Source organism: Hyla sarda, chromosome 5, assembly GCF_029499605.1.
Source record: "Hyla sarda isolate aHylSar1 chromosome 5, aHylSar1.hap1, whole genome shotgun sequence".
Taxonomy (NCBI): domain Eukaryota; kingdom Metazoa; phylum Chordata; class Amphibia; order Anura; family Hylidae; genus Hyla; species Hyla sarda.
This window is the reverse complement of record NC_079193.1, coordinates 291,890,815-291,915,723: the sequence shown is the minus strand read 5'-3', so window position 1 is coordinate 291,915,723 and position 24,909 is coordinate 291,890,815. Positions and strand designations below refer to the sequence as shown.

General features: G+C 42.7%; 1 protein-coding gene across 2 annotated transcripts; it reads right to left on the bottom strand.

Annotated features, from left to right (window-relative positions):
* Positions 1 to 130: 130 nt before the first annotated feature.
* CHCHD7 (coiled-coil-helix-coiled-coil-helix domain containing 7) lies at positions 131 to 24,661 on the bottom strand. Of its 2 annotated transcripts, none has more exons than XM_056521973.1 (4): positions 24,578 to 24,661; positions 15,316 to 15,378; positions 11,549 to 11,647; positions 131 to 1,506 (listed from the first exon to the last, which is right to left on the bottom strand). In XM_056521973.1, exons 2-4 carry the CDS (start codon positions 15,364 to 15,366, stop codon positions 1,402 to 1,404), a joined length of 255 nt encoding a protein of 84 aa, XP_056377948.1. In that variant the 5' UTR covers positions 15,367 to 15,378; positions 24,578 to 24,661; the 3' UTR covers positions 131 to 1,401. The 2 variants fall into 2 exon arrangements, with proteins under 2 accessions (XP_056377948.1, XP_056377947.1); XM_056521972.1 differs by lacking the exon at positions 24,578 to 24,661 and adding an exon at positions 24,408 to 24,552.
* Positions 24,662 to 24,909: the final 248 nt, after the last annotated feature.

The window sequence follows — 24,909 nt, the reverse complement described above, 5'->3', positions numbered from 1 at the left end:
CATGGGTCACATCTCACAAATATGCAGGGGTTAAGACAATAGATGTGGAGAATTCACATTAAGTTAAATAAATGTATTACAAGATACTGCAAAATTTTTTGATTTGTGATTTTTTTGATGTGTGTGTGTGTGTGTGTGTGTGTGTGTGTGTGTGTGTGTGTGTGTGTGTGTGTGTGTGTGTGTGTGTGTAAAAAGCCAGCTCTCAACACTACATTGATAGAATAACAAAAATGTTATGGTTTTGCAAGGTGTTAAAAAAAATTATAAAAAAGTTTAGTCTTTTGTGTAAAAATTAAGTCACAGAAGTTGTGTGCTGTCCCCTCCAATAGCAGCATTCACAAGCAGTTTACCTTAGAAATATATGTTCCTCTGTAAAAAAAAAAAAAAAAAATGATAAATCTAAATATGCAAACTATGCTTTCTGTGCAATGAAGGTGTTCTTTAGCTTGTATTATTTAGCACTGTGGCTCCATACTCCAGCCCCCTTCATAAATATTCATTCCTTGCTTTTCTGCACGCCTGCATGATCATGTGACTGCCCGGATGAATATTTATGAAGGTGGCTGGCGTATTGGGCCAAAAACCCATTGCTAATATCAGTTAAATAACTCCTACACAGAGCAGTACACAATTTAATCTATACATGAAACCAAGACAAAATATTCCATCTAAAAACATTTGGAGCCCCCGACAAGCCAATACTAGACTGGTCACCTAATGTATGCAGCGATAGTTTGGAAACATGGCAACATTATTACAGGAAGAAAAGAAAGGCAACTCCTTTACATTTGGTTTCCAGATCACCAATAGCACCAATTGTTATGCAAGGAGTTTGTGAAACAGAGCATTATGCTCATTCCTACACAGTGCCAATCTCAGGAAGGGGGAGACTTCCTCCGAAACACGTCAATTTACATATAGTTTTGTGTTGGAATGGGTAAAATTTATAAATATCCACATCTTAAACATTGGCCCAGATTTATCAAACTTTGTGAGATAAAAAAAAAAAAAAAAAAGTGTGATTTTCCCACAGCAACCAGTCACAGCTCGGCTTTCACTTTACCAGAGCTCTTTAGCTGAGCTGTGATTGGTTGCTGTAAGAAAATCACAAATTTTTCTCTCACAGTTTGATAAATCTGGGCCATTGTTTCTTCTGGGATACAACAGCATCTGGTGATATAAGGGTATTGTTCTTCGTTACTCCACCACATTTATACACATGGGATCAAAACGTCTGAGTGTAAGTCTCCAAGCATTATTCCCAAAGTAAATTACATATGTACAGAAAACTCCACATTGCACACTGTGCCTTTAATGCACATATAAATACATCCCTCATACAAGGAATATAATCTTATCTTGTAAAATAAAATAAAATACAAGCACAACAGCAATGGTCCATCAGTATGGCAGCCGGTCCAAAGATGCCAGTATTTGCTTTCTTTCTTCTGCAGTGGGCATTGCAGGGCTAACACCATCTCCTCTTCTTTTCAGCATAATTGTGTGCTATAATAGAAAAGTTTAGAGATTAAAAAGGGGTACTCCTTGGTGGGACCACTCGCTGAACCCCCTGTGATCTCCCAAACAATGTCAAAGCTCTTGTGCGCTGAGAGGGGTCAACACGTTTCCTCCATGCATCTCTATGGAAGAGCCGGAGACAGACGAATACAGCACAAAGAATATTGTGTTTTGGGCACCAGTAAAACAAGAAAGGCATAGTGGAGAGAGTCAAAAAAAAAAAAAACAAGAAAGATTAGGGTCATTTAGTTTAAAAAAAAATAAAAAATAATTAATGACCTAATAACTATGTATAAACATATCGGAGGCAATACATAGACCTCTTCTATGTATTCAGAAAGTCTTAAAAAAAAAAAAAAAAAAAAAAAAAAAAACACTCGATACTCCATTAATTTAGCAACTGTATTAAGGAAAAAAAATTTACATTTAGCATGGAGTATTAACTCTGTTTGCTATGGCACTGGAAATTTAACTTTTGGGCCCTCCTATTTATGTTGATCATCTTTGAGAGTTTCTTCATCTTGATCAGAGTCACTTGTGGTAAATTCAGATGACTGGACATGGTTTGGAAAGACACAGCCCTGTCTATATAAAGGTTCCAAAGCAGACAATGCATATGAGAGCAAAAACCAAGAAAGAACTGCCTGTAGAGCTCAGAGACAGGATTGTGTGGAGGGACAGATCTGGAGTAGGATATAAACAATTTCTGCTACACAGAAATACAGAGTACATGTATATATACACATTTTTTTTTTTTTTTTTTTAATTAAAAAGGCGAATAGCAAGCTAAACTATAGCCCATAAAATCTAAGCAGCCTGTAATCACTTTTTTCCCCGCATACTTACTAGGACATCTGTAAAGCCTGTCACATTCTGGAAATCCAAACAATTCTACCACATTATTGTTTTAAGATCCCAAAATTAGAAGTAGTTTACTATAGTTCACATGTTAAACTGCTGACAATGTTAGAGTGGATTCACAGCAAATTTGTTTCCATTTACATATACGTTTTATTCCTCTAAAAATAAAAATAAACATTTTAGCTGATGCTAAAAACGGTGATTTATACTCATTGATATTTTCTTTTCTGGGAGTCTCCACAACAGCACCCCTGAGATCAACTCCTCCTGCTTGGGACAAAAAACACTGAGATTAAAATTCCTCACCCCTTCTTGTCCACACCAGTGTATTTACAAAGAACATCACAACAAGAAACCAAAAGGGTGGGATATATGGATGTTGTCGTGGAGATTCCCAGAAAAGGAATCATCGGTGAGTATAATTCACTGTTTCCCCTATCGTCTCCATGACAGCAGCCCTGAGAAATACCAAAGATAAATTTAGGGAGGGACTATAGCACTAAGGATCTTGCGTCCAAAGGCCATATCCTCATTAGACATAACATCAATTCTATACATTTTTAGAATAGGTATGAAGACTTTTCCAGGTTGCAACCTTCCAAATCTGCTCTACAGATGCACCAGCTCTCTGCCCAGGAAGAGGAGACTGCTCTAGTAGAATGGGCTTTCATCTGAAGAGGTGGGGATTTACCTCTGGCTACATAAGCTTCCGAAATAGCTATTTTAATCCACCTGGCTATGGAACGCCTTGAGGCCTTCTTACCTCTATTAGGACCAGCTAATTGAACAAACAGATTATCTTTTCTCCATTGACTGGTTCTATCAATGCATTGGAGAACCGATCTTCTAACATCTAGAAGACTAAGATCTTTCCAGGTCCTTTTTTGGAGTTGAGCAGAAGGACGGAATTACAATGTCCTGTGATCTATGAAAAGAAGATACAATCTTAGGCAAAAAAAAATGTGGCTCAAGTTTAAATATGATTTTGTCATCCAAGATTCTGAGATAAGGTTCCTGGATAGAAAGTGCCTAGATTTCACTGACCTAGCTGTAGAGATAGTACTCTTAAAACTGTATTTTTTAGTAGCTAAGAGCTCAAAAGCTTAAAGGGATGAAATGGAAGAGCACTTAAGACTGTATTTAGGTTCCACTGAGGACAGAGATTTAGTACTTTAGGTCTAAGTCTACTAGTGGCCATGATGAACCTAGAAATTAACATATCAGCTAGTTTAACCTGATAAAGGATGCTATGGGCTGACACATGTACCTGAAGGTACTAGGGGAAAGGCCCAATTCAAATCCCTGCTGAAGGAAGTCTAAAATTTTTGAAATCACTGTGTGTCAATAGGAAAAATATATAAAAAGTCATCCCCACACCAAGAAATGTATTTCTTCCACACTTTAGAATAGACTTAAGAGGTAGTAGTTTTACTGCTTGCTAAGAGCGTACTTAATACCCTCTCGGAGAACCCTTCCTTCAGCAGAATGGACTTTTCAATTTCCATTCTGTCAAGCTGAGTTATTGAATCTGGCCGTGAAGAAACTGTCCCTGTGCCAAAAAGGTCTTTTTTAGCGGAGGAAGCCTTATGGGATCTTCTATACTTAAGGCTCTCAATAGAGAGAACCAACCCCTTTTCGGCCACCAGGATTAAAGTGCAAGGACTGTTCATTAGCTTTTGAAGGACCCGGGAAATCAGTGGAAAGGGAGGGAATGCATAACCTATCTTGAATGTCCAGTCCTGAGCTAGAGCATTGACTGCTAATGGAGAGTCCCTTGGATTTAGGGAATAAAATAGATCTACTTTGTGATTCTTTTTGCAAAGAGATCCACTTGCGGAACCCCATTGGTTCATTATTATTATTATTATTTTGAATGCCCAGAGGTCTGAAGACCATTTCCCTGGGACTATGAAGTGTCTACTTAGAAAGTCCGCTTCCAGATTCCAGGCACCTTTGAGGTGTACTGCCGTGATGGAAAGTATATTGTTTTCTGGCAAAGAAAATATTTGATTTGATATCGATTGAAGGGCAGTATGTCTTATGCCTTCCTGATGGCTTATGTAAGCTATTGCTGTCGTATTGTCCGAATAAGGATGGGACAATTCCTGCAACTTTGTTCCAACTCCTGAAGTGTCATCCAAATGGCCAGCAATTCTCTGAAATCTGAAGATTTCTTTACTGTTTGAATGAGCTCCCCATGCACTTTCATCGGTCATTATTAGCAGAGGGTTTGTCTGAAACCAGTTCACTCCTTTCTCCAGATTCTACCACTTGAGCTGGATCTTTAGATGTAGGGGAATAATTACTCTTCTGTCTAACGTTTCTTGAGACTTCTTCCAAATGGATAGTATCCATTCATGTAGAGGCCTGGAATGGAACTGGGCCCAGGCTACTGAAGGGATGCAAGATGTCATATGGCCTAGAGTGGACATTGCTGTCCTGATTGAGCAAGAGGGCAGGGCTAGAAAACGGGAAATTAGAGCACGAAGATCTACCCTCTTAGAATCTGAAAGAAACGAGGACTGAACTCTCGAATCTAAAAGGATATCTAGGAAGATTTTCCTCTGACTGGGAAGGAGGTCTGACTTCTCTAAATTCAGAATCCAGCCTAATTACTGGAAAACTACAATGGCTCTCTGAATGTAAAGTTCCAATTGAGGAACAGAGTTTGCTACTATCAGAATGTCATCTAGATAAGGGATAATTAGAATCAACTCTTTCCTGAGAATGGCAACTACTTCTGCCATGAATTTGTCGAAAATGCGGAGGGGGCAGAAGACAGGTCGAATATAAACAGAAAAACTGAAAGTGGCGCACACTGGACCCCATCGGATGGCAAATCTCAAAAAATGTGGGGGAATCTGAATGGATTGGAAGATGATCATAAGCGTCCCTCAGATCGATCGTCTCCATCACTGCCCCCTCCTTTATTAACTGAACAGCAGACTTTACAGTTTCCATCTTGAACTTCCTGTAAACCACAAATGTGTTCAAGGGCTTCAGATTTATAATTGTGCAATACTTCCCGTTTGGTTTGGATACTAGGAACAGGGAATAAAGACCTAGGCCCCCCTGAAGGATAGGGACCTCCCGGATAGCCCCAAGGCTGAGAAGGTCCTGAATGCCCCTGAGAATTAAATTGCTGCACTCTTGGAATCTGCTGGGTAATGACAAATCTTGGAGGGGGAGATGATGACAACAACAACGCGATCTGGTAACCCTGAGATGACCCCCTACTATCAAGGGATTGGGAATCAGAGACTCCAATCTGGGGCAAAATGGGAGAGCCTTGCCCCAACAGGCCTGGCATCACTGTTCAGGATTAGATGGTGTCTGTCTCTGGTTAAGAAAGATTTCTGCCTCTGCCCCCCCCCCCCTTTCCTATATGACCAACACCCCGATTTTCCTCTACCTCCCCTGGAAGATTGATCTGGGGACTTTATCTAGGGGAAATCATTTTTTCTTGTCTGCTGCTTTCTCTAATGTAGTGTCCAATTTAGGACCAAATACAAACTGACCATGGAATGGAAGAGAACAAAGTTTGTTTTTAGAGGTCATGCCTCCAGACCAAGATCTTAACCACAGCACACGTCTAGTAGTATTAGACAAAACAGCAGTGCGGGCAGATAATTTTACAAGAAGATTTTAAGTAGAGGCAGGGACGCTAAAATCTGCTCTTTTGGAGTATCAGACTGAAGATGAAATTCCAGTTGATCTAACCAGACTACAGTTCTGGCCACACAAGTAAAGGCTTCATTAGGTCTTAAAGGGAACCAATCATCAGATTTTACCCTATATAACGCTTGGTAAAGTGTTATATAGGGTAAACTTTATTTTCACCATTCCCGGGGGATGCTCCTGCCCCCAGGGATGGTGAAGATATGAAGTTATAAACTAGTCACCGCCGCCGCCGCCGCAAGTAGTCACCTGGGCGGGGAGCTCTTCTCATCTACTCCCGTTCTTCGGCTGGCAGCGACGCCCCCTCCGCTTGATTGATGGGCCGCGTCATCGCTCTGCTCCGTCTGTTCAGTGAGCAGAACAATGACGCGGCCCGTCAATCAAGCGGAGGGGGCGTCGCTGCCGGACGAAGAACGGGAGTAGGTGAGAAGAGCTCCCCGCCCAGGTGACTACTTGCGGCGGTGACTAGTTTATAACTTCATATCTTCACCATCCCTGGGGGCAGGAGAGTCCCCCGGGAATGGCGAAAATAAAGATTTTACCCTATATAACGCTTTGCCAATCATTATAAAGGGTAAAATCTGATGATTGGTTCCATTTAATAAAGAAGCCGCATCCTCCCAAGTCTTTTAATAAACTCTATACCTTTCAGTCCATAGGATCTTTCAACTGCGTGGCATCTTCAAAAGGCAGAGAGGCACATTTGGCTACTTTAGCAACTGGGACATCAACTTTAGGTATGGCGCCCCAAGTGCTAGAGTCTGAATCACTGAAAGGATATAGTCTTTTCAGATTCTTGGGAATAAATAAATTTTTCTCAGGTTTAGCCCATTAATCCTTTATAATCTTATGCAAATTAGGGTGAACAGGAAAAGTGAAAGTTTTCCTATCTCCTAACCACCCGAAGAGTTCATCCTGGATAAATCTAGCCTCCTGAACTTCAAGATTTAAAGTTGTACGGATAGATTTAATTAACAGTTCAATTTCATTAGAATTAAATAGGATTTTTTTAAAGTGAAGAAACTTCCTCCTCTTGAGGATTTTCTACACTCTCCTATTTCTGGGGAAACACTTCAGAATCAGAGAAGGAAACCGCCTTAGCTTATTTAACAGCTGAAATACACTGCTCAAAATTTTTTAAGGGAACACTTAAACAACACAATGTAACTCCAAGTCAATCACACTTCTGTGAAATCACACTGTCCACTTGGGAAGAAACACTGATCGACAATCAATTTCACATGCTGCTGTGAAACTGGAACAGACAACAGGTGGAAATTATAGGCAATTAGCAAGGAACCCCCAATAAAGGAGTAGTTCTGCAGGTGGTGACCACAGACCACTTCTCAGTTCCTATGCTTCCTGGCTGATGTTTTGGTCACTTTTGAATGCTGGTGGCATGAGACGGAGTCTACAACCCACAAAAGTGGCTCAGGTAGTGCAGCTCATCCAGGAAGGCACATCAATGCGAGCTGTGGCAAGAAGGTTTGCTGTGTCTTTCAGCGTAGTGTCCAAAGCATGTAGGCACTACCAGGAGACAGGCCAGTACATCAGGAGACGTGGAGGAGGCCGTATGAGGGCAACAACCCAGTAACAGGACTGCTACCTTCGCCTTTGTGAAAGGAGGAGCAATGCCAGAGCCCTGCAAAATTACCTCCAGCAGGCCACAAATGTGCAAATGTTCACTCTAACGGTGAGAAACAGACTCCATAAGGGTGGTATGAGGGCCTGACATCCACAGGTGGGGGTTGTGCTTACAGCCCAACACCATGCAGGACGTTTGGCATTTGCTAGAGAACACCAAGATTGGCAAATTCGCCACTGGCACCCTGTGCTCTTCACAGATGAAAGCAGGTTCACACTGTCACATGTGCTCAGAGTCTGGAGACACCGTGGCGAACGTTCTGCTGCCTGCAACATCCTCCAGCATGACCGGATTGGTGGTGGGTGAGTAACGATGTGGGGTGGCATTTCTTTGGGGAGCCGTACAGCCCTCCATGTGCTTGCCAGAAGTAGCCTGACTGCCATTAGGTACCGAGAGGAGATCCTCAGAAACCTTGTGAGACCATATGCTGGTGCGGTTGGCCTTGGGTTCCTCCTAATGCAAGACAATGGTATAGGATGCTTTAGTTACATCAAAGGACATTACATCAAAGTTGGATCAGCCTGTAGTGTGGTTTTCCACTTTGATTTTGAGTGTGACTTCATATCCAGACCTCCATGGGTTGATAAATTTGATTTATAATTTTATAATTAATTTGTGTGATTTTGTTGTCAGCACATTCAACTATGTAAAGACGAAAGTATTACATACGATTAGTTCATTCAGATCTAGAATGTGTTATCTATCTTTGTGTTGCCTTTATTTTTTTGAGCAGCGTACAATGCATTTGGAAAGTCTTCAGACCTTTTTACTTTTTTCACATTTTGTTATGTTGCTGCCTTGTGATAAAATATACAGAATATCCAAGTTTCCCCCCCATCATTGTGCACTCTGCCTCATAACTGAAAACTGTTAGTTTTTATATCTCAGAGTGAACCATAGATTCAATTTCTTGCATAAGGGTGGGAGACTCGTCCTTAACCACAGAGGAAATACAAGATTTACATAATTGTTTGGATGCAGACTCTGGGAATTCTTTAAAACACATTAAAGTGCAACTGTCATTTTTTAACCCACCAGACTACAATAAATGTTGTTCCTGATGACCATAAAGTGACTGCAACCATACCTTTATTGCTGTTCTTCCTTCTTTTATAAAACTTATAAAATCCTCATATTCAGCAGTCAGGCACAGTTGGATAGGCATGGTTTGGGGTTTGCAAAGCCCTGCCTCTGCCACGCCTATCCTCTTTCAGCCCTGGGACCGCTGTGTAGTAAGACACAGCGGTCCACAACGAATCCAGTGTGCATGCACCACTCTCAGACATGTGCGCTGCTGGCCTGAATTGACAGAACGAGCGCTCGCTCCTGCCATCTATACGGGATATGCTGTACTAGAGGAAGGGAACGAACAAACTCTCTGCCTCTAGTATCTGCACAACCTGGTCGCCAGGAGCTGAAGAGGATAACAACGGGCATTGTTTTTGGTAGAATCTATCAGAGCCAGACCGGAGGGGCACATGCGCTGTGGACCGCTGTGTCTTACTACACAGCGGTCCCAGCGCTGAAAGAGGATAGGCGTGGCGGAGCTTTGCGAACCCCAAGCCACGCCTATCCGACTATGCCTGACCGCTGAATAAAAGGATTTTATAAGTTATAAAAGAAGGAAGAGCAGCAATAAAAGGTATGACTGCAGTCACTTTATGGTCATCAGGAACAACATTATAGTATTCTGGGGGGTTAAAAAAATGATGACAGTTGCACTTTAAACATTTCTTATGTTTAGATCTTTGCTTTGATTTAACCAAAGAACCCGCAGAATCCTTGTCTCCCTGAAAATACAAGGGGGAAGGATCAATACCAAGCAATCGAAGAAGGGCCAGGGTAAAAACCCTTAAAGGCCCTCAGTACTCACGGAGCCGGGGACCACTGGAGGATCTGGAATCGTTGCTGCTGAGCATGATGCAGATTGGGAAAATCCAACACTGATCTGGAAGAGTAGCATCCATACAGGAGAGGTACTCTTTAAAAAAAAAAAAAAAAAAAAAAAAAAAAAAAAAGGCTGGTCTCCTGATTTGAAATTGCCGCTGAGAATCAGAAGTGACGTCAGACGCCAGTATTCAGTCTGGAAGGAGTAACAGCAAATCCCTCCCCGGCCGGAACTGACATCATTCTACGCTTGTGTCACTTCTGGAGCGCTCGTGCATGGCCTAAGAGTACTAGGCCGCGCCGGAAGAATGCAGCACAGCGGATCCGTGGACCAGATCACGCGTGCATCGGAACCTGGAAGGAGAGTGTCTCAGTGTTGATCTGGCCCTCCTCCGTACTCCCCAGTCCAGACGCTCCAAAGCAGACCGGACTGGTGGGAGAAGAAAGACAGGGGATCCTACATCCAGCTCCCCAAGTCTACTAGGCTCCGGTAAGGCCCCTCTTTTTTTTTGTAGGAGACAGATAGGAAAAAAATTGGTGTGGAATTTAACCTCTCAGTGTTTTTCCTGTCCCAATCAGGAGGAGTTGATTTCAGGGGTGCTGTCGTGGAGACTATAGGAGAAAAACAGATGCAGCTGTGCAATTCAGCAGAATCGGTTTCTTATTGACAAACATTATAAAAGTAATAACTGACTGCAATGTAAACTTTTTTTTGGCCGTACAGAAGAGCATAGCTGACTACCTTTTTGTCTACAGCCAAATCAAATGTACTACAATGAGAACAGCGAAGTAAAGACAAAAACGCAGTGTGAACCTTACCCTTAGATGGGAGCACAGACAGATCCATGAAAGGTACCATAAGGGTGGGTTCACACCACAATTTTTCTATACAGTTTTTGGATATGGTTAAAAAAAAAATAAAAAAAAACAACGTATGCAACCGTACAGCAAACCGTGGCCATAGACTTTCCATTCAAAACCGTATGCACCATATTGTATACGGTTGTCTCCTTTTTTTCGAACCCCACGGTTTTTTACATTTTTTTCTGGACAGAAAACCCTGGCCTACCACGGTTTTTGGTCCGGGTGAAAAACCGTATTGACCCGTATACGTTTTTTTTAACATGGGAGTCAATGGGAACCGTACAGAACTGTATGAGTGTCTGGTTCCATCCAGGTTTCACCTTATGGTTTTTGACTCTGCAGTGTTTTTTTTTCTTGGAATTTCAATCAAACAAGTGAAACTTTATTCATAATGGAGTGAAAAGTTCAAAACATATACTTTTTTTTTCTTTAAAAAAAAAAAAAAAAAAAAAAAGCGGATGCAACCGGAAATATTTTTCAAACCGTATACGGTTTTCAACCGTATACAGATAAAACTTTGTACACTCGTTTTGATACAGTTTAGTCAGGTTTTGAGGAATCAGTTTTTTTTTTTTAAATCAAAAACCTGATAAAAAACTGTATTGCAAAAACGTGGTGTGTTTTTTTTTCCTCTGGTGCCAAGTGTCAAAGAGGAGTTCCTAAGCCCCTGAAGTGCTGAGTGCAGGAACAGTTCCTTGCTCCCCCTTATATGCCTCTTTCTGCTTGATTCTGAGTTGAGCCCAGTCTCCAAATTTCCCACAGTCACACAATATGCATGCTCAGTGCAGAAATAAGATGCAGAAGCTGAGCCCTGTGTGTCAAAGTATAGGACGGGAGGAGTCCTTCCAGTCCTCAGCACTTCAGAGGCTTGGGAACTCCTCTTTGACAATCGGCACCAGAGAATCACATTTTTTTTTACATTACAGAAGTACAGGCAGATATATAAACAAAAACATTGGTCTCCTTGCCCTAACAGAGTCAGCAGTTTGAAACATGAATTGCAGATAAGGTTCCCCTTCAATTATAATTTTTATTTATGTTTTATATATCTAATTCAGTCATATTTTATATAACCCGTGAAAGGTCTGCACTTACCCAAAACTTTCTGCACTGTTTATATTTGTTAAAATAAGAAGCACATCGGTCTCTCTGGTAGCCATTGGAATCCATGCAATTTGTTGAAGCAGCACTTTCCTTTAAGAGAGGATGGAAATACTTTATCCATAATTTTACACAATTAACACAGTATTCACCTACAAAGATTGACAATTTCTCCTTCTTAGTGGGGTCCATGCAACATACAATATGTTGGAATGGTAAAGGGTGCTTTCACATAGCACAGATCCACTTAGGGCCGGGAGAAGGCAGTTTGGTGCCCTAGGCAGATCAGACAAATGGCGCAGAGAAGTGACTATACTCGCTATGCTTATTCTCGCTTAATCAGAACCCAGTGTCCAAGGGCAGCAGTCAGCGCGTGCGGATAAGCGGCACATTGTTAGCACGACAACCTAATCAGTGCACTACACTTTTAGTTTATCTAAAGGGTAGGGATAAGCAGCGCAGAGGCACTGCAGTGCGGGCACCTATAACCTCCCTCTTGCAAGTACATAGTGGAGTCGTAAGCAGTCATCTGCCCTTGCCTAACTTTTGTCCCTGGCCTGGGTCCACTGTGGATTTCCTGTGAAAAATCTGCAGCATACCCATATGTAAATCTGCAAGGACTGATTTTCCTGTGGAAAAGTCACACGCCCCCTAGGATTTAAAAAAAAGAAAACAAAATTTGTGAATGTAAATCTATATATCCTCAATTATATTGGCCAGACAAATCGGCATGATTGGGTATGGTTTTCCTCTACAGACTTACATGTGGGTATGATGTGGATTTTCTGCAGAAATACAGTGGGAATCTTTTTAGGTTTAAGCACCCTTAGGCTGTGTTGACACTACAGAATTTCGAAGCGTAATTCTGCTCAGAAATTACACTTGGAAATTCTGGTGAAGCAGAATCCCATTGCTTTCAATAAAATTCCACTGCATAGGCCACACTATGGAGTTTCTGCTGCTGAAACCTTGCGGTCGAAAGAATGGTCAAACTGATTCATTTAGTGTCGGCCGGACTGGGAATTATACAGCCTGGAAAATTTTTAATGCAAACCTAACCTTCGTGTTGAATTTCCCTGCAGCATCATCACAAGTGAAACTAGCCATTACACAATGCCCAGTCCAAATCAAACTGTCTGTATAATGCAGTACAGGACAGGTCCTCCAGAGCGGGAGATTATATTCTAATATTTATTCCTTTTAAATACAGTAAGATTCACATTATGAGGTAATCAAATGGTCAATAAAAATATAAAAATCTCTATTCTTAAAAGACAAATACTGATTCCAATATATGGACTTGGTTTTCATCACCAAAATGGGTAAAGGGTAGTAAAGAGGATTATAATGATTAATTGCAATGAAAATTTACTGCTAATAAAATTTAATACTACACACCTCAACATTGAAATTGCAACATCAAGAAAGAATTGTCTCTGAATTATGGAAATCACAGGATGATTTTAGAGGCATGTTTATGATATGCTAATGATAAAAAAAAAAAAATGGAAACTAAATATTCAAAACACCCTCTATGAACTACCCATGCAGAAAAGGATATACTTACATGCCTGGGCATGCTATTAATGAGGTTATTAACGGTTTTCTGAGAAATGTTCTACCATACTGAAGAACCTAGGTGTTCAAGAAGCCACCATTGAGTGGTGGATGGGAGACACGTTTTGATCAAAAAGTGTGCTAAGAGCCTCTATTTTTCAAGAGTGCTGCTGTAACCTTTTTTTTTGTATTTGCCACAGCAGCATGCACCAGTGTATTAGGTAGTTGTGCTGGCTATTTCTGTGTTTTTTTGTTGCAATGCAAGTTAGCCGTGTACCCCTCCCTGTTCACAGGAGGTTTTTAAATTGACAGTGAATCCTGCTTGTCACCCAGTCAGAGGCTATATGCATAGCAGAGGCGAGTAGAATGAGTGTGTTAGGGTCCCATCCGAAGTGAGGCCACCTCAATATGGTGGATGGGGGACAAATTTTGATCAAAAATTACGCTAAGAGCCTTGTTTTTTTTTTTTTTTACCAAAAGTGCTACTGAAGCCTTTTTGTAGACTTTCTACTAAACTGAGTGAACCTGGTGTTCAAGATATCAAGATCTACTGCTGACATCTTCCTTTGCAGTTACTGACCAATAGCATCCTAGATGTGTTTGATAGGAGACAAGTCCGTAATGTTGTAAAGCTCCTAGGACACTTGAGAAAATTTGCCATACAACAAAAATCAAGCCTCATCCCTCCTGTGCCTCGCATCTCCTCAGCCGCCTGTGTGGTCGAGCTGTGCCAGGGGTAGCGACTTCGGTGCCGCCTGCTGCAGCAAATCCATCCCGCTTTGCGGCGGGCTCTGCTGAAAGCCAGCGGCACCTTAGACTCCGCTCCCTGGTACGGTCCGAGCCATCTGCCACACAAGTCCAGCAGATACACATCCACCGGAGTTCCTGTCTTCTGAAACGTGAGTTTTACACCACTCCACACCATGATTCCAGGATTGGTGTGATGTTTCTTCATATAAAGCTACCCCTTAACAATGCCCTCTTTTCTCCAGGCCAGTCTTTGGCTATCACTGCGTATGAGGCAAATGTCACTGAAGGGGATATAATGCATTTAATGCAGTCTTGCGCTGCACCATGATGGAGCTTGAGATCGGGGGGAGCGAGATTAATGGAATGCCTATAGCTGGACATTTGGCTCATAGCCCAATGTTGTGCAAGTGCCTGTAGGCAATGTTTCTGTAGGCAATGTTCAAAATCCTAGGCTTGGTATGGCGACATCCAATTCTGTTCTTTAAGGATTCCTTTCAGTTTTTGAGAAGTGGCGATAACTGTAACCCTAATGAACAGGAGGCATCGCCCCAATCATACTGACTTGATCCGGTTTCTGAGGTTTTAAGTGCCTGAAAAAAATGTTTGCTTTTGATTTAATTTTTAGGGTGCGTTCACACGCCATTACTAGCAGCCGGTTTCACGCTGCGGGAATCCCACTGAGAGTTACGCTACCATTGATTTAAATGGGTCCACAGACAGTACGCAATAGTGTCAGATTTGCAGACTGTCCGCGGACCCTTTCAAATGAATGGTAGCGTAACTCGCAGTAGGTTTCCCGCAGCGGGAACCCGCTGCTAGTTACTAGCGTGTGAACGCAACCTTATACCACTGAAGGCCCTGCCACTGATTGAAACTAGGTGCTTGAATATTTGATCATTTGCAGATCTGCGTCACCTGCTACTTCCTCGATTTGCATAACCTTACAGCTTGTGCTTCTTGGTGTTGCGATTTCAAGGTTTGGGAGTGTATGTTGAAGTTTTCACTGAAATTCACTTATTAACAGCAGCACAAAGCATCCTAATACAGAGACCTTAAAAGGGTTATCCAGTGGGAGGGATTATTATTATTTAAACAACTTTACCCACTTAACAGTGTACATAAAAATTAAACCCAAACCTTTACTTACATCCAGCGTTGCCTACAGTGTCTCACTCCGGTCCCTGGCTGCGCTCCCCAGCATCAGGGCCCAGATGTCCCGCCTTGGACAGTAAATGGCTCAGGGGCAGTGTGACACTCTGGACCTTGACATCACAATTTCTGAGAGCAAGAAGAGCGCAGCCAGGGACCAGAACAGGACACTAAAGGCACTGCAGGAGGCAAGTTTTTTTTTTTTTTTTTTTTTTTTATACACTGGTAAGTAAAAACAAACAAACAAAAAAATAAAAACCTCCCGCTAGACAACCCCTTTAACATGACCCATGTAATCCACCAACCTCCAAACAGGGATTGACATCAGCAGCTCTCATATTCCTTTGTGGAGGCATCTTGTTCAAGAACTAAAATATACAAAATATAGGCTCAGGTTTCAAATCAGCACAGCAATATCTATAAAGTATTAAGCATCCCAAAAGTGACCAAACAGATCTAAGCTTTTGATGCTTTTTAAAGGGCTACTTCGCCTCTAGACATCTCTTCCCCTATCCAAAGGATAGGAGATAAGATGTCTGATCGCGTGGGGGCCCACTGCTGGGAACCCCCACGATCTCTCCTGCAGCACCCCTGTCATCTGCTGCGCCGAGCAAAAATAGCTTTGTGCCTGATGACGGGCAATATAGGAGCCAGAGTATTGTGATGTCACGGCCCCGCCCCCTCGTGACATCATTGCCCGCCCCCTCAATGCAAGTGTATGGGAGTGGGCATGGCATCACCACGCCCCCTCCTATAGACTTGCATTGAGGGAGCGGGTGTGATGTCCCGAGGGGTGGGGCCATGAAGTCTTGATAATCCAGCCCTTGTAGTGCACAACATCAGGCACGGAGCGAACTTCGTTCCGTACAGCAGACGACAAGAGGTGCTGCGGGAGAGATTCCGGGGGGGGGGCGTTCCCAGCAGTGGGGCCTCCGCGATCAGAGATCTTATCCCCTATTCTTTGGATAGAGGATAGGATGTCTAGGGTCGGAGTACCCATTTAAAATTAGACACTGGTGGTTAGCTAAAGTCATACTTTACTTCACTGAAGTTAGGTTTTAATACACCATCTACTTTTCCATTCTGCATTCTAATATATATATTTATTTTTTTACCAAACTTAATGCTATCTAAAATAGTCTAGATTTCAGAATATATGGTATTGTAGGGAACTTTTAGTTAAAGGGGTATTCCCCTTAAAGTTAGGATAAGCTATAATATTGGGTAGTGGTTTAATCTCTTGCGCATTCCTGATCCGAAGAATTAAAGGGCTGTCAGCACAGGGCCCCTTCAATTGAATTATGCTGCATGATCTGCAGTAAAAAGGCTCAGCTGCAGCAAACATTCATTAAAAGGGAGAATAATTTTTTGGCATACTCTAGGTTTAATATACTGTAAAGCTTGATATTGGTTTATTTACACTACATCTAGTGCTTGTTAACTATAGAAAACCTCATAATTCACACTAAAAACAGTAAAACTGAAGATTAAAAAAAAGTAGGCATATTTTAGAACTAATTAAAAATATAACTAAAATGGACAAAAAAAAACAAACAAACAATAATAATAATGTTAATATATATATATATATATATATATATATATATATATATATATATATATATATTATACACACACATACATACACACACACACACACACCTCTGTAGCAGAGGAGAAACTACTCCTGCAGCATTAGGCCACAGGGACCCACACCAAAGGTGGACATCCACAACCAAGAAAAGTACTTGTTCACATCGAATATTTGTACCTGTAGATTTACATCAGAATTAACAACAAAAAAGGTCTGTAGACCTGATCCACAGCCCTTGTGGGAGATTTATCAAAACCTGTGTATGTGGCGCCCAATTATGGGGTAATGTGTGCAGGGTGTTTGTATATGATCGTGACACCTGGCCACCGTTAACCTACATGGTCCAAGGATAGGACAGCTTCTCCTGGGCCAGGCAGGGGATAAGAAATACACCAATGCCAGGATAATTGTCTTTACTGAGGCAGGAGTAGATGTTACAATCCTCACAGCACAGATTAGAGGAAATGCAGAGTAACCCTTGGGAGCCCTGTAGACTTTCTGTGACTTGTAGTGTTTTACTTAGGTCTTTGGACTTAATACTGAGGCCTCCCACACTGACTAGGGTTCTGATAGTGTCCAATTAACACTAAACTGCCAGGATATCAACTATCACTGTGTGACTCGTCGACTCCCCAGGTATTCTGCTCACAATTAGGAATTTCTGACTCCTTCTAGGAGGGGAACACTTGCAGAATGGTGCGGTTTCTTGCTTGAAAATTTATTTTAGGCTTCCCTTAAATCAACTCACACTCCTGCTGTCTCTTCTCCACACTGCAGCTCACACTGAACACACACTCTTCAACAACAACTAAACTGCTCCTCCTTCCCCTACACTATACATGGTGTAGCTAGGCGGCCTCCTATTGGGCAACCAGGGTCAAATGCGTACTCTGCATCATGACTCCTTACAGATATCCTATACATTTCTATATAAATTAAAGACCATAAAGAATATTAAAGCATCATCTGATCAGTAGGGCTTAGCGCAGGCACCTGAAGCAATGTTTACCTGACAGGACGCACTCAGGGACACCTCATGTAGAGGAAGAGTGGTGCAGTTGCCTATAGCAACCAGAATGCTTCTTTCATTTCTAAAGAGGCCTGTGAAAAACAAGTAACCTGATTGGTTACTATGGACAACTGCACCAGTCACAGGATTTTGATAAATTTCCCCCTTCTCTTTTAGAATAGATCCCTAAGGTGTGATGAAAATAGATGAGCGAACTTACAGTAAATTTGATTTGTCACGAACTTCTCGGCTCGGCAGTTGATAACTTATCCTGCGTAAATTAGTTCAGCTTTCAGGTGCTCCGGTGGGCTGGAAAAGGTGGATACATTCCTAGGAAAGAGTCTCCTAGGACTGTATCCACCTTTTCCAGCCCACTGGAGCACCTGAAAGCTGAACTAATTTATGCAGGAAAAGTCATCAACTGCCGAGCCGAGAAGTTTGTGACGAATCGAATTTACTGTAAGTTCGCTCATCTCTAGTGATGAATATAGCTTGGTAAAGTCCAAAGCTACCTAATGTATTCATAATGCAGACATTTAAAATACACCTATCTTCACGAGGCCCAGAAGTGGTTTTGAAAAACGGAAGTTGCAGGGAAGGTAGGCTGTGCTCTTATGCCTTGTAGTGCTGACGGCCTTTAAAGTGTTACGGTCATTAAAAAACTTTCGACACGTCAAAAGTTTAGATCACTCAGCGTATTAGTATTGAAACCTCTTCCTAAAGAGCAGGGTGAAGCATGCAGTAGCACTCTTCTCTCCAAGGCTTGGTCATCAGTCCGACTGTTAGCAGGAAGAGAGCTCCATTATGTGAAGTAGTCACATGCTTCACCCAGTCTTAGGACTAAGGCCCCAACCAATCTAAACTTTTGACATGTTTGTGTAACTACAAGAGTGAAGGCTCAGACTACAAATCAACCCTGATTTAGCAAAACGTATACTGTCATAAAGCAGACCAAACAATATCACTAGTGGTTGATTGATACTTGTGGGTACCTTGCAGTACACCTTCTTTATCCCTCTCTGCATGATTGATGTACAGGGCGGAAGGAGAACTGATTGACTGACTGAAAATCAGTCACAGCAGTGTGGGAGGGGAGGAGGAGGCATGCATGCATGCTGCAGCTCAGCACCACCAGTTTGAATCTTCAGCTTGTGACAAAAGACTAAATAAATAAATTTATACCTACCTTTTCAAACAACGATCAGCAAAACTTAAGGTATGATTAATTTTACCTTTTTAACACCTATTTGCCTCAATCTCAACCAGAAGATTCTCTTTAAAACTTCAAAAAACACAGAAGCAAACCATAACTAAAGTTTTACACTCGCGCCAATAATACAGATATATAGAGAGAAGTTTATGTTGAGATTGATTTTTAAAAATCACTTATAGCTTCCATGTTACTACATGATTAAACAATATAACATTATTCTAGTTGGAATGAATTTTAAAAACTGCACCTGTTTCTAGATATTGCTCTTCTATATTCTTTATGGTGCCCCCTGGGGCTCTTTCTATTACCTCTCGGAACATTCACCATTTAATGAATAGGTTATGTTTGAAGTGAATGATTAATTTATAGGGCAACAACCCCTTTAATGCTACAAAACTTGTTGATTTAGGGGTGACCGCAATTAACCCAAATATCCCTCCTTTAGAACTGTGTCACCAGACAATGACCTACTGTTTTATGTTAAACATATTTTACAATTTTTGGTGGTGAAGTTTTTTTCCAACTATATAATGAAAAAAATGTTTTTGCCACAAGGACTAATAACAGGCTGAGACTTAATTTTGTGTCCAGATCCTTTTTAGCAGTGTTGCCCTTGTTACAGACAGAAGTCTAGTGAAAGGTCACCACAGTATATAGATACCACTGGATCCACTTCCATTCAGAATAGGTGAAGCTCAGAGCATCACTTCTCCCCTCCCTGTGAAATGACCTAGGCACAGGTCACAGAGCATGCCCAGACAACATTCCTGTTCTGGTGATCAGGTCTACCCAGTCATGGGGCTTGTAGTAAAGTATCTCTCTAAATGCTGTTAAAATCAATTCCGATAAGATGGGTGTCCCCATAATGTACAAAATTTTTTATTTAAAATATTAGATTAGAAAAAACAACCCAACATGTTTTAATTATCTTGTTCTAATCAGTAAAACAGAAATCTAGGCAAAACATTCACTTTAACCCGATAACGACCATGGACGTCTATGCTCGTCCAATGGCCGTTAACGGGGTATGACGTGGGCTCCCGACTCAAGCCCACGTCATACCGGACGGTCCCCAGCTGATTCCTGTAGCTGGGGGCCGGCGTTAATAGCAGACATGCGGCGATCGCCAAGGCCGGCTATTAACCCTTTAGATCGCCGCTGGGGTGGGGGGGGATCCACTACTGAGGTGGCCTGAAGGCTTACCTCTCCTGCTGCGGCGGCTCAGAATGAGCCCTGCCAGGCTTTATCAATCGAGCGCAGAGCACACAGATGTATGGGACTAAAAGTGTAAAAAATAAAAACACACACATTAACCCGTTCCTTATTAAAAGTTTAAATCACCCCCCTTTTCCCCAAATTGCTTATAAAAAATATCTGCACAGATCAGTGCGGAGAGACAACTGATACTGGGTGGTACAGTTGCCAAGGCAACTGTACGACGCCCTGTAAATCCCATTCATAGAGGGAGATTTATCAAAGCCTGCCCAGAGGAAAAGTTGTAGTCTGATTGGTTGCTATGGGCAACTCAGCTTTTTCCCTGGACAAGTTTTGATAAATCTCCCCCATAGTGCGTTGAACTCACTTGGTGTTGTATGGTTGACTTAGCAACTCTACACCTGCATCTCTCCACACCAGTCTGTCCAGATCAAGCAGGAGAGTAGCTGTGGACTTAAACTTTTAGCCTTTTTTCTCCAAGCATTAAGGGCATATGAACATTATAGATTCGCATTAAGGACAACTCTCACTCTACTAGACTTGGCTGAAGCATGAATTCCATGGACAGCCATTCGAATGTGAATAGGCACCATGTGATGTTAAACTTAAAAGGAGTAGTCCGGGAAACAAAAACAAAAAAAAATTTCAAACTTCCCCAGGCTGCCTACATTTGAATTATAAATTGTACATAAGTGACGTAATCTGCCCCAGCGCTGGTCTTCTTCCTGGTGCTGGGAGGCCATTTACATCACACTGCCGGTCAGTGGCTGTGGCTGGCTATTAGCTAAGCCACAGTGTGACGGATCAACTACAAAGAATCGTTGTGGAGGTGGGAGCAGGTTATCAGAGGTACAGGGAGAGCAGCGGCAGGTATGTACAGTTTTTTTTTTTTTTGCCGGCAACCTGGGGAAGTTTTAAATTTTTTATTTTGTATTCCTGAATCCGCCCAGTAATAACAAATAATCTTGTTGAGACACCCCCCATTAAAAGGGGTACTCCACTGCTCAGCGTTTGGAACAAACTGTTCTGAATGCTGGAGCCGGGGGCTCATGACGTCATAGCCCCCCCCCCCTCAATGCAAGTCTATGGGAGGGGGCGTGACAGCCTTCACGCCCCCTCCCATAGACTTGCATTGAGGGGCGGGGCATGATGTCATGAGGGGGCGGGCCTATGATGCCATGAGCTCCCGGCTCCAGCATTCAGAACAGTTTGTTCCAAACGCTGAGCAGTGGAGTACCCCTTTTAATGGGGGTGTCTCAACAAGATTATTAGTTATTACTGGGCGGATTCAGGAATACAAAATAAATCCACTGCTTTAGACTGCAGCTGGAGCACAATAACATCAATTAGTAGCGCTGTCTTGCTTATTTTTTTGTCTGAACTTACTGGGAGTGTACTAGAGAAGAATCTGCATTGGCCTAACTTCAACAAACTCTGCGCAGTGACAATGTGTTCATGCAGATGAAGGCATCTACTTGATTTTTGTGAAAATACTGATATAAGTGATATTGACAAACATCCCTCTAAAATTCAGAGATGGCCAACCTATCTTCACTTGTGGGCTCCACTCAACTGTGTGATGGGCCACAGCCACATTTAGGGTATGTTCACACGAGCGGATTTTTTTGCGGGTTTTCAGCTGCGTATTTGAAAGTGGGCGGGCTCTTCTCAGCAGATTTTCCGCGGTGGAATTTACGCTGCGGAAAATCCACCGCAAGCCCCATAGAAGTCAGTAGGGACTGCGACGGATTTTCCGCCACCATGGAAAATCTGCGGCGGACAGCCGAGAAGAGCCCGCCCACTTTCAAATACGCAGCGGAAAAGCCGCAAAAAAATCCGCTCGTACCCTTAAAGAGGTTATCTAAAAACTTATACCCTATCCTCAGAACATGGGATAAATGCCAGATCTCGAGGGCTGCAGATAGGGGATGAGTTTTGTTCTACTGAACTACTCCATTAAATACAAAATCCCCCTATATTGAGAGGCGTAGAAAGATAAAATGATGGAATGAAGGCCGAGGCTACACTGCGACTCTGTAGCACTGCTGGTTGATTTACAGCTGCTGTCCAGCAATTTGTATACAACTCAATGTATTGCTTCGGACTGCAGCTGTTACTAGATTCAAAGTGCTATATAAAATAAATAAATAAATAAATAAATAAAAATAAAAAATAAAACATATAGCTAAAGTCTTAGTTTGCAGACTTTTTTTAATTTTTTTTTTTTAGTTTGACATTTGGCAAACTGTTATCCTCCCACCATGCATGCACTGCTTTCAGAATAGAATACATTTTTATTAATGTTAACGTGGCTGTCCTATTGAAGCACTCATTAACTTATTGCTCCTTTTATAATCCTCACAGTGGAGGGCACCTGCCATAAGTGGCTTCTAAGCCACTAATTGGGAACATAGTGATGGAATCTGACTGCAATAGATCTCTGGGACTGTAGGTGCTGTTTGTTTGCATCTGCAAAGTATTTGTATAACAATTCTATGTAAAATTTTTATAAATGGAAGCAGTGACGGTAAACACTAATGTCCCTGTACCCACAACTAGAGATGAGCGAACTTACAGTAAATTCGATTCGTCACGAACTTCTCGGCTCAGCAGTTGATGACTTATCCTGCGTAAATTCAGCTTTCAGGTGCTCCCGTGGGCTGGAAAAGGTGCATACAGTCCTAGGACTGTATCCACCTTTTCCAGCCCACGGGAGCACCTGAAAGCTGAACTAATTTATGCAGGATAAGTCATCAACTGCCGAGCCAAGAAGTTCGTGACGAATCGAATTTACTGTAAGTTCGCTCATCCCAACTCACAACAGTAGGTATTGGCTCCCTGAGCTAAACTGCATTCACTCACGTCCATTCCTGCAATTCAATACACTTTCTCTATCCTGTACATCCTCTATAAAAGTGGTCTTAAACCTGCGGACCTCCAGATGTTGCAAAACTACAACTCCCAGCATGCCCGGACAGCCAACGGCTGGGAATTGTAGTTTTGCAACATCTGGAGGTCCGCAGGTTGGAGACCACTGCTTTATAATAAGCTATCACAGCAGTCTATGAAGGAGCACAATGAAATTGCAAACTACGATTATTCTAGAGCAGACAAACGCAACCTGCTGCAAAACTACAAACCCCAGCATGCCCAGACAGCCAAAGGCAAATAAGAAACCAGTGATCACAAACCTGCTGCTCTCCAGCTATTGCAAAACTGCAAGTGCCAGCATGCCCAGACAGCCAAAGGCTAATAAGGAGACCAGTGATCTCAAACCTGTTGCAAAACTACAACTCCCAGCATTCTGGGAACTGTGGTTTTGCAACTGCTGGAGAGCCACAGCATGGCCACCCCTGTCCTCCGCTACACTGACATGGTGCAACTTTTGACCAAGGATTCTGCCCTTACATTAGAACAAGCAGACGCAATCCCAACCTGTGGCTCTTGAGCATCCTAGAGAATGTTTCTACAGCTGGAAGGCCACAGGTTGGGGGAATCGCTGTTCGGGGGATCGCTGTTCTAGTCTATGGCAACAAGATGCAGGTTTCTGACAGTTCAAGGGTTTTGTCTACACGGCAAAAAAAAGCAGCCCAATATTTCTCGTCCAGTGATCCCCAACCTATGGCTTTTGAGTTACTACAAATCCCAGCAGAGTTTTTGGACAACAGCTGGAGAGCCACAGGTGGAGGATCCCTATCCTAGACTGTGCCAACATGGTGCAAACTTTGAGGGTACACCAATTCAAGCCCATAATGCAAACAAGCAGCTATTGCAAAACCCAAAACTACAACTCCCAGCATGCCAGGACAGCCTATGGTGGCAACAGTTGCGAGCCACTGTACTAGACAACAAGAAAGGGCACATTTTTGTGCAAAAAAAAAAAAGGGGATAGAAAAACATTCTTAACCATGATGGAAAATATGGCCAATGAAGACATATTTTCAACTTGCAGAATTGTTTTCTCATTGTGAGAATCAAACACACTTCCAAAATTCATAAAGAAAAGTAAATATTTACAATCCAGACATCAAACATAATCCAATGGCGGGAATACTGCACTGAGTGGGCAAGTGTCACCCACTAAAGGGGGAAACTAATGTGTCATGTGAAAAAGTGACAAGTCATGTGAGTGACAACCCGATTCTCCTTGGGTCAACCCATTTCCTAGAAAGACGTGAAGTTTCCTATCAGTGTGACCCAGAGCAGTCAGGCCGAGCACCCACATGCGACTCCTAGGAGTCATGACCCTGACAGGCAGCAAGGGCAGCAGTGTGACTGAAGGAGACATGTGCAGGGGCCGGTGTCATGTTGTGTCATTGTATGCTGTAGTGCAGATTGTGCGGTGCAAAGGAGCGTCCGCACTCACCTCCCAGCTGTGACCCAGCAGCCCCTGGCGGCCGAGAGACTAGGACAGAATGGTGACAATGCGGCCGGCCAGGAAGGTGACAACTACACCCTCTCAAAAGCCGGACAACTCCAATTCGAAATACGTCAACTTCTAGCCTCGCACCCCTTTAAGTACTAGGACATACTAACCTGCTGATTAAGCCCCGCCTGTCAAACATTGACATCTCAGCCACCCTATCGCGTACACGTTCTGTTGGACTGACAGCTCCTTCAGCCAATGATATAACGCACCGCCTCCTCTAGGTCTCCGCCTCAGCCCCGCCTCAAAACAGCGCTCATAGATGACTGACGTTCTCCGTAACCAATCACAGGCCGATGCGGTGACAGCACCACAAACGGGATTGGCGGAGCCCCTGAAGGGATCAAGCAAAGGGGCGTAGCGCGGGCGGAGAAAGGGGAGGGGATAGCGGTGGGCGCGTCTCCCGATTCAAGCTGGGCTGCACCGCAGCGCATACACTACA